Source organism: Ranitomeya imitator, chromosome 4, assembly GCF_032444005.1.
Source record: "Ranitomeya imitator isolate aRanImi1 chromosome 4, aRanImi1.pri, whole genome shotgun sequence".
NCBI classification, from domain to species: Eukaryota; Metazoa; Chordata; class Amphibia; order Anura; family Dendrobatidae; genus Ranitomeya; species Ranitomeya imitator.
Window position 1 is genome coordinate 17,061,288 of NC_091285.1, and position 14,042 is coordinate 17,075,329.

General features: G+C 41.4%; 1 protein-coding gene across 1 annotated transcript in view; it reads right to left on the bottom strand.

Moving 5' to 3' along the window:
• The window catches only part of SLC13A4 (solute carrier family 13 member 4), a 33,970-nt gene extending 20,751 nt beyond the window's left edge, over positions 1-13,219 (bottom strand). Inside the window, exons 1-2 of the mRNA XM_069763187.1 lie at positions 13,068-13,219; positions 9,836-9,964 (exon numbers count right to left, since the gene is read on the bottom strand). Coding sequence (XP_069619288.1) covers positions 9,836-9,964; positions 13,068-13,211 — 273 coding nt within the window. The 5' untranslated portion in view covers positions 13,212-13,219. The remainder of the gene's footprint in view (positions 1-9,835; positions 9,965-13,067) is intronic.
• Positions 13,220-14,042: the final 823 nt, after the last annotated feature.

A 14,042-nucleotide genomic window follows, 5' to 3' on the forward strand; every position in this document is an offset into this window, starting at 1 on the left:
ATAGTAAAACAGGGACAGTGACAACACTATACACAAACCCATACAGTAGTATTTACAGTGAACACATAATAGTGCCATATAGTGCAAATGTGACAGTAATATATGGTAACACTGTACATATCCTATATAGTAGTTTACAGTGAACACATAATAGTGCCATATAGTGCAAAAGGGACAGTGATATATGGTAACACTATACACAACCCCATATAGTAGTGTTTACAGTGAACACATAATAGTGCCATCAGAAAAACATACACAGTGTATAATGCCAAAGGAACAGAGGTATATATTAATTTGATATATACCTTACATAGTAGTGAACGCATAGCAGTGCCATACAGTGCCAAAGTAAAAATGAGATACAATGATATATATTAACATCACACAGAAACTACATGGTAGTGCTTACCGTGGACAAATACTAGTGCCAAAGTAACAGCATAAAATACCCAAGATAATGATGACTATAGTGAATACATAATAGTGCCATGGAGTGCCAAAGTAAAAATGATACATAGTGACCAAGTAAAAGTGATAGACATTAGCACAATACAGACAAAACACAGTAGAGCTTACAGTGAACACATAGTGCCAGACAGTGCCAACGTAATAATGACATACTGTGCTCAAATAACAGTGATACAGGCCCCACATAGTAGTGTTAGCGGTGAACATATAATGGTGCCATACAGTGGCAAAGTAACAGCGATATATGTTAATTCCACATGGATACTATGTAGTGGCTATAGTCAATATATAACAGTGCCATATAGTGCCAAAGTAACAACAAGATATAATGCCAAATGTAGGAAGAAAACACCCAATGAGTTCTGAACTTCCAGCTCCACAAGTAGGAAACACCCAATGAACTCTTAACCTGCAGCTCCACAAGTAGGAAACACTCACTGAACTCTGAATTTTCAGCTCCACTGCAAGGAAACGCCAACTGAGCTCTGAACTTGCAGCTGCAGAAGTAGAAAACAGCCACTGAGCTCTAAACTTTCAGATCCACCATTAGAAAATTTCCAGAGGTAGGAAATCCCCACTGAGTTCTGAACTTGCGGCTCCAAATGCAGGAAGGAAACACCCAATGAGTTCAGAACTTCCAGCTCCACAAGTAGGAAACACTCACTAACCTCTGAACTTGCAGCTCCAGAAATAGGAAATGCCCACTGAGCTCACTGATCTTATGGCTCTACAAGAATGAAGCGTCCACTGATCGCTGAACTTTCAGCTCCAAATGTAGGAAGGAAACACCCAATCCGTTCTGAACTTCCAGCTCTACAAGTAGGAAACACCCAATGAACTCTTAACTTGCAGCTTCACAAGAAGGAAACACTCACTGAGCTCTGAATCTGCAGCTCCAAAACACGGAAACGCCAACTGAGCTCTGAACTTGCAGCTGCAGAAGTAGAAAATGTCCACTGAACTCTTAAACTTTCAGATCCGCCGTTAGAAAATTTTCACAGGTAGGAAATGCCCCAATGAGTTCTGAACTTCCAGCTCCACAAGTAGGAAACACCCAATGAGCTCTTAACTTGCAGGTCAACAAGTAGAAAACACTAAATGAGCTCTGAATTTGCAGCTCCACAACAAGGAAATGCCAACTGAGCTTAAACTTGCAGCTGCAAAAGTAGAAAACGTCCACTGAACTCTAAACTTTCAGATCCTCCATTAGAAACTCGCAGCTCCAAGAGTAGCAAAAACCCAATAAACTCTTAACTTGCAGCTCCACAAGTAGGAAACACTCACTGAGCTCTGAATCTGTAGCTCCAAACCAGTGAAACGCCAACTGAGCTCTGAACTTGCATCTGCAAAAGTAGAAAATGTCCACTGAACTCCAAACTTTCAGATCTGCCATTAGAAAATCTCCACAGGTAGGAAATGCCCACTGAGCTCTGAACCCGCAGCTCCACAAGCAGGAAACACCCAATGAACTTTTAACTTAATAGTGTCATATAGTGCACATATAATACTGCTATACATCTCAATAATAATAGTGCCGCACAGGACGTAGGGTTACAGAGTGGTAGTGCAGGACACATATGGTAATGATGAAGGAGGGCAGGGCTATTGAATTGATATGTTCCATTTTTGGACTTTACGCTTTATTGTTATCGGTTTTTGTATATGATCTATATGGACTTTAGACTTTTTATTCGCCTACATAGAAAATTATTTTCTCACTTTCCATGGATGATGATGCAATTATGGAATAATTACACCATAAAGCAGATGTAGAACACCTTTGGGTAGAGAATACCGCCCTACAGGGCACCTTCGTAACCTTGGTGCCAACTGTGCCACCTTTGCCCCACTGGGATGACCTCATTACCAGCCTCCCCCTCCCCACAATACATGGGTAGCTATTTCTAATAAAAAACTTCTTATTCAGGTGGGCAGGAATCCCGTGGCCTGGAGCTGAAAGGCTGCATTGTTTTCTGTGATCCGTCTGCCGCCCCACTGAGGAAGGAAAAGTTCTGCAAACTAATTCTCTGCCTTCTCTTCCAGATTCCGCATGTTCTCCCTGTAATGTTACAGAATGTCGCTGATCATGGCTGTGGGGACTAGGAATCATCAAAAATGTATCACCCCATCAAATCCAGACTAGCACACACCTCATTGACGTATATAGCAGTACTATGCACATTACGGCACTATTATTTGTGCACTATATGGCACTCTTAATGCGGAGAAAACAATAATAAAAGACAAATAATAGAATTTAAACACGCTGCTAAAATAAAGGCCATTTATTATTACATTGACATTATATAAAGCACATCATACTGCTATACACTGTACAAATAATAGCGCCATAATGAAACAGTGTAATAATGAGCCACTGATATTGTCCTGGTCTTACCTCGGAAACATAAGTGGCTCTTTACAGTCCTGGTCTTACCTTTGCGATATAAGAGGCTGATTATTACACTGATGCTATATGGCACTATTATTTGTGCAGTGTATAGCAGTATAATGCTGTGTATTATGGACGGTATTATTTGCATAGATAGCCTGTAATTTTGACATTGGCTTTATATGGCATTTTATTGTAGGTCAGTATTATATTTTTATTTATAGGATTCATTATATTCATTATTACATGGATGTCAAATGGCGGCATTATTTGTACATGTGTGCGTGTGGATGAGGTGTCTCAGTGATTATATCATCGGTACATGGCTGATTGACTGTATATAGCAGTATTATTCACTTTATTGCAGCATAACTTGTGCACTATATGGCAATTACGTATGGATGTCATTGGTTCAACACAGAACTGAACATCTTTCATTATTATAGTGACATTATATGCAGTGTATTGTTAGGCGGTATTATCTTTTCATTAAAATGTGTTTATTATTACGTTGACAGTATTACTTCTGCACTATATGGCACGGCATGGTATTATCTCTGCACAGACAGCCATTTATTATTACACTGATTTTATATATCTCAGTACTGAAGGGCAGTATTATCTCAGCATTATTACATTGATGCTATGTGGCGCTAATATTTGTACATCATTAGATAATAATAATGCAGCAAACTGATTGAAAATATTTGTGTATTAGTGTATGTGTGTTTGGGACTGGGGTTAGTCTGAATGCCAAAGTTACCGGCACAGCCCGCATTGATATTATATAGCAGCATTAAGCACTTCATGGCGGTATTATTTGGGAACTGTATGACACTGTGCTGCAAACTGTATTAACTCTGCTTAGAATCTCATTAATTATTACATTGACTTTGTTATCTGGGCGGTATTATGCCTGGATTGAAAACTGTTCATTATTACATTGACGCTATATGGCGGCATTATTTTTCTAAAATAATTAAACAAAATTAGCAGACAATGAATCAAAAGTGTGTCTTGTGGGCGGGATTATTGTCAATGCCTGTGCCATCAGCTCGCAGATCATTGACCGTGTATAGCTGCATTATGCACTTTATGGCGGTACTATCTGTGTATTATGGATGCTATTATCCCTACAAAGAATGTCATTCATTATTATTTGGGCATTGTGCAGCACTATATTGTTGAACAATGTTTCATCTACAACGAAGGGTGTTCATTATTATATTGGCATCATATGGCGGTTTTATTTATATTGCAGCACATTTGTATATAGGAACGATATGGCTCCATAATTCTGAGATCTTCTTTTGCCAAGGGGTCTCTACCTGCTTTTATCTAGCCCTATCTATAGGCTCACATTTTCAGGGTCACCCCCAGTTGCCCCCTTTATTTGTATACTTTATCTGCATGTCATTCTGGGTAATATAATTTTATGGTTTCTGACATTGTTTAGACTGGGAATCCAGGCGGAGGTTACACATCGGTAGCTGGATTTAATCATCTCCTCTGTGGAGCTGGAAACAGGAGGGAACAAAGCCAAAGAGCCGGAGCCGAGATCTGTCTGTAGCAAGGAAGTCGCCAGATCTACGGAACATTGCCAGAAATCCGTATTCTCAGTCCTCGCCATCATATCCCAATGCTCAGAAAAGCATCATGGGTAATTCCGCTGCTTAATGTATATGTGTGTGTATATATATATATATATATATATATACATACATATATATATATACATATATATACATATATATATATGCACTAGATGGTGGCCCGACTCTAACGCATCCGGTATTCTAGAATATGCATGTCCACATAGTATATTGCCCAGTCACGTAGTATATTGCCCAGTCACGTAGTATATTGCCCAGTCACGTAGTATATTGCCCAGCCACGTAGTATATTGCCCAGCCACGTATATTGCCCAGTTACGTAGTATATTGCCCAGTCACGTAGTATATTGCCCAGTCACGTAGTATATTGCCCAGTCACGTAGTATATTGCCCAGTCACGTAGTATATTGCCCAGCCGCATAGTATATTGCTCAGCCACATAGTATATTGCCCAGCCACGTAGTATATTGCTCAGCCACGTAGTATATTGCCCAGCCACGTAGTATATTGCCCAGCCACGTAGTATATTGCTCAGCCACGTAGTATATTGCCCAGTCACGTAGTATATTGTCCAGTCACGTAGTATATTGCCCAGTGACGTAGTATATTGTCCAGTCACGTAGTATATTACCCAGCGACGTAGTATATTGCCCAGCGACGTAGTATATTACCCAGCGACGTAGTATATTGCCCAGCGACGTAGTATATTGCCCAGCCACGTAGTATATTGCCCAGCCACGTAGTATATTGCCCAGCGACGTAGTATATTGCCCAGTCACGTAGTATATTGCCCAGCGACGTAGTATATTACCCAGCGACGTAGTATATTGCCCAGCGACGTAGTATATTGCCCAGCGACGTAGTATATTGCCCAGTCACGTAGTATATTGCCAGCCACGTAGTATATTGCCCAGCCACATAGTATATTACCCAGCGACGTAGTATATTGCCCAGTCACGTAGTATATTGCCCAGCCACGTAGTATATTGCCCAGCGACGTAGTATATTACCCAGCGACGTAGTATATTGCCCAGTCACGTAGTATATTGCCCAGCCACGTAGTATATTGCCCAGCCACGTAGTATATTACCCAGCGACGTAGTATATTGCCCAGCCACGTAGTATATTGCCCAGCGACGTAGTATATTGCCCAGCCACGTAGTATATTGCCCAGCGACGTAGTATATTGCCCAGTCACGTAGTATATTGCCCAGCGACGTAGTATATTGCCCAGCCACGTAGTATATTGCCCAGTCACGTAGTATATTGCCCAGTCACATAGTATATTGCCCAGCCACGTAGTATATGGCCCAGCCACGTAGTATATTGCCCAGTCACGTAGTATATTGCCCAGCCACGTAGTATATTGCCCAGCCACGTAGTATATTGCCCAGCCACGTAGTATATTGCACAGCAACGGAGTATACAGCACAGAGCCATGTAGTATACAGACTTAAATAAAAAATAAACATATACTCACCCTCCGTTGAAGTCCTGGCCCTGTGTGCGGTGCACGCGGCAGCTTCCGGTCCCAGGGTTGGTATGGGCGCAGGACCTGTGATGACGTCGCGGTCACATGACCGTGACGTCATGACAGGTCCTTGTTGCACATCATCCTTGCCACCGGAATCTGCCGCTTGCATGGAGCGGTCACCGGAGCGTCGCGAGGAGCGGGAAAGGCGCCGGAATGTGAGTATATGATGATTTTTTATTTTTTTTATTATTTTTAACATTAGATATTTTTACTATTGAGGCTGCATAGACAGCCTCAATAGTAAAAAAGTTGGTCACACAGAGTGAATAGCAGCGTTAATGGAGTGCGTTACACCGCGGCATAACGCGGTCCATTAGCGCTGCCATTAACCCTGTGTGAGGGCTGACTGGAGGAGAGTATGGGGCGAGCACTGACTGCAGGGAGGGAGGAGCAGCCATTTTCTTCCGGACTGTGCCCGTCGCTGATTGGTCGTGGCTGTTTTTCCACGATCAATCAGCAACTTGGATTTCCATGACAGACAGAGGCCGCGACCAATGAATATCCGTGACAGAAAGACGGAAGTGACCCTTAGACAATTATATAGTAGCGATATACAGTGGGGCAAAAAAGTATTTGGTCAGTCAGCAATAGTGCAAGTTCCACCACTTAAAAAGATGAGAGGCGTCTGTAATTTACATCATAGGTAGACCTCAACTATGGGAGACAAACTGAGAAAAAAAAATCCAGAAAATCACATTGTCTGTTTTTTTAACAGTTTATTTGCATATTATGGTGGAAAATAAGTATTTGGTCAGAAACAAACAATCAAGATTTCTGGCTCTCACAGACCTGTAACTTCTTCTTTAAGAGTCTCCTCTTTCCTCCACTCATTACCTGTAGTAATGGCACCTGTTTAAACTTGTTATCAGTATAAAAAGACACCTGTGCACACCCTCAAACAGTCTGACTCCAAACTCCACTATGGTGAAGACCAAAGAGCTGTCAAAGGACACCAGAAACAAAATTGTAGCCCTGCACCAGGCTGGGAAGACTGAATCTGCAATAGCCAACCAGCTTGGAGTGAAGAAATCAACAGTGGGAGCAATAATTAGAAAATGGAAGACATACAAGACCACTGATAATCTCCCTCGATCTGGGGCTCCACGCAAAATCCCACCCCGTGGGGTCAGAATGATCACAAGAACGGTGAGCAAAAATCCCAGAACCACGCGGGGGGACCTAGTGAATGAACTGCAGAGAGCTGGGACCAATGTAACAAGGCCTACCATAAGTAACACACTACGCCACCATGGACTCAGATCCTGCAGTGCCAGACGTGTCCCACTGCTTAAGCCAGTACATGTCCGGGCTTGTCTGAAGTTTGCTAGAGAGCATTTGGATGATCCAGAGGAGTTTTGGGAGAATGTCCTATGGTCTGATGAAACCAAACTGGAACTGTTTGGTAGAAACACAACTTGTCGTGTTTGGAGGAAAAAGAATACTGCGTTGCATCCATCAAACACCATACCTACTGTAAAGCATGGTGGTTGAAACATCATGCTTTGGGGCTGTTTCTCTGCAAAGGGGCCAGGACGACTGATCCGGGTACATGAAAGAATGAATGGGGCCATGTATCGTGAGATTTTGAGTGCAAACCTCCTTCCATCAGCAAGGGCATTGAAGATGAAACGTGGCTGGGTCTTTCAACATGACAATGATCCAAAGCACACCGCCAGGGCAACGAAGGAGTGGCTTCGTAAGAAGCATTTCAAGGTCCTGGAGTGGCCTAGCCAGTCTCCAGATCTCAACCCTATAGAAAACCTTTGGAGGGAGTTGAAAGTCCATGTTGCCAAGCGAAAAGCCAAAAACATCACTGCTCTAGAGGAGATCTGCATGGAGGAATGGGCCAACATACCAACAACAGTGTGTGGCAACCTTGTGAAGACTTACAGAAAACGTTTGACCTCTGTCATTGCCAACAAAGGATATATTACAAAGTATTGAGATGAAATTTTGTTTCTGACCAAATACTTATTTTCCACCATAATATGCAAATAAAATGTTAAAAAAACAGACAATGTGATTTTCTGGATTTTTTTTTCTCAGTTTGTCTCCCATAGTTGAGGTCTACCTATGATGTAAATTACAGACGCCTCTCATCTTTTTAAGTGGTGGAACTTGCACTATTGCTGACTGACTAAATACTTTTTTGCCCCACTGTATATATATAGTGAGGAAAATAAGTATTTGATCCGCTGCCGATTTTGCACATTTTCCCACCTACAAAGAATGGAGAGGTCTGTAATTTTTATCGTAGGTGCACTTCACCTGTGGGAGACAGAATCTAAAAATAAATTCCAGAAAATCACATTTTTTTCATAATTAATTTGCATTTTATTACATGAAATAAGTATTTGATCACTGACCAACCTGTAAGAAGCCTCCTACTCTGCACTCATTACTTAATAGCTCCTGTTTGACCTTGTTACCTATATAAATGACACCTGTCCACACACTCAATCACACTGCAACCTCTCCACCATGGCCGAGACCAAAGAGCTGTCTAAGAACACCAGGGACAAAATTGTAGACCTTCACAAGGTTGGGATGGGCTACAGGACAATAGGCAGCAGCTTGGTCAGAAGGCAACAACTGTTGGCACAATTATTAGAAGATGGAAGAAACACAAGATGACTGTCAGTCTTCCTCGGTCTGGGGTTCCATGCAGGATCTCACCTCGTGGGGTAAGGATGATTCTGAGAAAGGTCAGGAATCAGCCCAGAACTACAATGAAGGACCTGAAGTGAGTAAGCACCACAGTCTCAAACATTACCGTTAGTAACTCACTACTCCGTCATGGATTAAAATCCTGCAGGGCACACAAGGTCCTCCTGTTCACACCAGCACATGTCCAGGCCCGTTTGAAATTCACCAATGACCATCTGGTTGATCCAGAGGAGGCATGGGAGAAGGTCATGTGGTCATATGAGACAAAATAGAACTTTTTGGTATCAACTCCACTCGCCGTGTTTGGAGGAAGAAGAAGGATGAGTACAACCCCAAGAACATCATCCCAACCGTGAAGCATGGTGGGGGAAACATCATATTTTGGGGGTGCTTTTCTGCAAAGGGGACAGGTTAACTGCACTGTACTGAAGGGAGGATGGATCGGGTCATGTATTGTGAGATATTGGCCAACAACCTCCTTCACTCAGTAATAGTATTGAAGATGGGTAGTGGCTGGGTCTTCCAGCATGACTATGATCCGAAACACACAAGTAGTGCAACTTAGGAGTGGCTCCATAAGAAGCATTTCAGGGTCCTGGAGTGGCCTAGCCGGCCTCCAGACCTGAACCCAATAGAAAATATTTGGCGGGAACTAAAACTCAATGTTGCCCAGTGAGAGCCACGAAACCTGAAAGATCTGGAGAAGATCTGTATGGAGGAGGGGGCCAATATCCCTGCTGCAGTGTGTGCGAACCTGGTCAGGAACCACAGGAAATGTCTGACCTCTGTAATTGCAAATAAAGGTTTCTGGACCAAATAGTAAGTTCTGTTTTTCTATTTTATCAAATACTTTTTTCATGCAATAAAATGCAAATTAATTATGTAAAAATCCTACAATGTGATTTTCTGCTTTTTTTTATTTTTAGATTCTGTCTCTCACAGGTCAAGTGTACCTAAGATAAAAATTACAGACCTCTCCATTCTTTGTAGGTGGGAAAATTTGCAAAGCAGGCAGCAGATCAAATACTTATTTTCCCCACTGTACATATATACAGTGTATATATATATATATATATATATATATATATATATATATATATATATATACCTATGAAATATGATTTGACCTGTCTTTATCAGTGCCTGAATATATCTGACCTCACTAGATTTTAGGACTCCAAAAAGTGGGAAGAGGAATGCAGGAACCAGGGCAGCAGCTCCAAGGGGAACGGCCTCCGACACCCAATATACGGCAGTGACTATGAGGACATAGGCGCAGGAAGATTCCTGAAAAAGAAGAAAAAACTTTTTTGGAGGCTCAAAAATACACAATTATGGGTACATAATATAATATAATTATATAGTGATAATATAAATCACTCAGTACTGATACATTTCTGGTTCTAACGACATCGTATATAAGGCGTTAGTGATGATGAATGGTGTATGGGCAGCCATGGACGGAAGATCAGAAGTGTTACCTATGGCACATGTACCCATCCTCTGTCTCTCTGACAGACACCCCTCCGAACTGTAATATCAAGGATACATAACCCAATTCTCACCTAGTTGTAATATTGAGTCATTATAGAAGGACATGTGTGGTCAGCCGAAAGGGAAACAGCGTTAACAGTGCCATCCAATGCTCCATTACAGTGCCAATCACAATGCTCCATTACAGTGCCATCCAATGCTCCATTACAGTGCCATCCAATGCTCCATTACAGTGCCATCCAATGCTCCATTACAGTTCCAATCACAATGCTCCATTACAGTGCCATCCACAATGCTCCATTACAGTGCTATCCACAATGCTCCATTACAGTGCTATCCACAATGCTCCATTACAGTGCCATCCAATGCTCCATTACAGTGCCGTCCACAATGTTCCATTACAGAGCCAATCACAATGCTCCATTACAGTGCCATCCACAATGCTCCATTACAGTGCCATCCACAATGCTCCATTATAGTGCCATCCACAATGCTCCATTATAGTGCTATCCACAATGCCCTATAGCAGTGCCATCCACAATGCTCCATTACAGTGCCATCCACAATGCCCTATAGCAGTGCCATCCACAATGCTCCATTACAGTGCCATCCACAATGAAACCATTACAGTGACATTTACATTGCCTCATTACAGTGCCATTTACATTGCCCCATTACAGTGCCATCCGCAATTAAATCATTAGTGTCATTTACATTGCCCTATTGCTGTGCCATCTACAATATGACCATTACGGTGCCATTCACAATGCCCCATTACAATACCATTTACAAGGCCCCATTACAGTACCATCCACAATGCGCCATTACAGTGCCATTTACATTGCCCCATTACAGTGGTATCCACAATGCCCCATTACAGTGCAATCCACAATGCCCTATTTCTGTGCCATCTACAATACGACCATTACAGTGCCATTCACAATTCCCCACTACAATGCCATTTATAAGGCCCCATTACAGTGCCATCCACAATGTCCCCATTACAGTTCTACCCACAATGTCCCCATTACAGTGCTTCTATTACATTGTCATTCACAGTATCCACATAGTAGTGTCATCCACTTTGCTCTCAGTGTTTTTTATTACTATTCAAGTTATAGTGTTCCATAACAGAATTGATCACATGGTCCAAGAATATCACTATAACAGTGCCATCCACATGGTCTCTATCACAGTGCTGCCCACAATGTGGCCATCATAGTGCCATCCGCTATACCCCATAACAGAGCCAGCAACATTGTCCCTATGACAGTGCCATATACTATACTCCCATAGTTGTATCGGCCATAGTGTCCCCATTATTTTACTTTTATATCTTTGCTAGCCAGTGATCCCAGAAGAGTACCAGCCACATTATCCCTATAATCATCTTATATCATTTCTTTCATCAGTGCCAGAAATAGTGTCCCAAAATGGAGCTGATCATAATGGCAACCACAGTATCACCATTACAATGTCATCAACAGCGTGTAAAGAAGTGTCATCCAGTGTCCCCAGAAGAGTAAAAGACAAATCGTCCCCAACACAGTACCTCTTTAATATTGCCTGGTCAGTGTCTAATAATAAAGTTGCTGACAGGGCCATCCACAATGTCCCCATAACAGTGCCATCCACAATGTCCCCATAACAGGGCCATCCACAATGTCCCCATAACAGGGCCATCCACAATGTCCCCATAACAGTGCCATGCTCAATGTCCCCATAACAGTGCCATGCACAATGTCCCCATAAAAGTGCCATCCACAATGTCCCCATAACCGTGCTAACCACAATGTCCCCATAACAGTGCCATGCACAATGTCCCCATAACAGTGCCATGCACAATGTCCCCATAACAGTGTCAACCACAATGTCAGCATAACAGTGCCATCCACAACGTCCCTATAACTGTGCCATCCACAATCTCCTCATAACAGTACCATCCACAATTTCCCCATAAAAGTGTCAACCACAATGTCCCCATAACAGTGCCATCCACAACGTCCCTATAACAGTGCCATCCACCGTGTCCCTATAACAGTGCCATCCACAATGTCCCCATAACAGTGCCATCTACAATGTCCCCATAACAGTGCCAACTACAATGTCCCCATGGCAGTGCCATCCACAATGTCCTCATTGCAGTGCCATTAAGAATGTAATGATTATAGTGTCGTCCATAATGTTCCCATAACTGTACCATCCACTGGGTCCCCATAGCTGTGCCATTAAAAAAAATATTGAAACAGAGCCATCCACAACATTCTTATAAAAGTACCATGCATAATATCCTCCTAATAGTGCCATTTATAATACCTTCATAACAGTGCCATCTTTAATACCCTCATAATAGTGCCATCCACATTACCATCATAACTGTTTCATCCCTAATACCTTCTAAAAGTGTCATCCACAACCCCATCATAATAGTGCCACGTTCAATTCTGTTATACCAGTGACATAATATAATACCTTCCTAAAAGTACCATCCACAATAACCCCATAGCGGTACCATCTATAATACCCACATAACAGTGTTGACCAAAGTATCCCTAGAAAAATGTCGTCTCCATTACAGTGCCTTTATAACATTGCCATCTATAATGGTGAAGAAAAATGTCAGACACCTTGTCCAATAACTGTCAGTCTGAACATTACAGCCAAAGTTGCACCTATAATGCCCCCATTGCGGTGCCATGTATTCACACACAGTGACTTTATAAAATTGTCATCCATAAAGCCCCATAATTGTGCTTGTCAGTCACTATTAATGTTAATGTCGCTTTCTTTATTTTGGTGACGCACCTGATTATGTGCCCCTTTATTGCTGTCATGGTTGGGGGGAGCAGGTCATGATCCAGTAGCAAAAAGTGGTAGTAAGTCCTATAATACTTACACTGCTGGGGTGCAGAAGGGGAAGGGGAAGCAGTAGAAGGGGGATGGAGATGACCAGGACTAGGTTCTTGGATCGCATTAATTGGGTCCACACCCCTGCCATCCTGGTCCGGAGGTAGCTGAATAGGCGTCTGTCCAAACTCATGAAGGTTTGCTGATGGATTTTCTTCTAAGTCTCCCTCTTCCAGAAATCCTGTGACGCCCATTAATCCTTTGCTCATTTCTCCCCCACAAACTCTATGACTTAGGTGGCACTTGTTAGCATTTCGTTAAATACATTGTCAAGGTTACTATTCTTAGGGATTAAAAAAACAAAAAAAAATTTAAAAAATCTGATAATCCTAAATTAACTGCTCCCTTAATGTATGGAAAGGAACGTGGCGATCTTGACTTTTGAGTTTTCCAGCTTCACAGCTGATTAGGCATATTACGTTACAACTTTTTTATAAGTTTAGACTTTATAATAAAATAAAAAAAGGGAAAAGGTATTAAAAAAATAGACAACCTAAAATAAAAAAACAAAACAAAAAAAGTCTATAAAATTTGACAATTTACAACAAATAATTAGAAAAAACTGTAAATAACTGTAAAGTGGAAATAAACAAAATGCAATAAATGGGCAATCATAAAAAAGAATAAAAATGATAATAAAAGAAAACCCTAGAAAAATTAACTAAAATCACAAATATTTGGAAAAAATAAGCAAATACAGTAAACCTAAAAAAAAATTTACAAACAAGAGTAAAAAAAAATAAAAAAAACTATATAGAATGGACTTTGGCTATCTGGAAATTTAGTTTTTCAGCATATTAAGTTGTAACCGTGTATAAGAAGTGCAAGTTATAGTAAATAGAAAGGGAAAGCCTATAAAAATTGACAATCAAAACCATAAAAACCTAACATAATAAAAAAATAAAGAGGGCGCAAAAAAAGCTAAAATAATAAAAGAAATGCACAACCTAAAAATTACAACCTA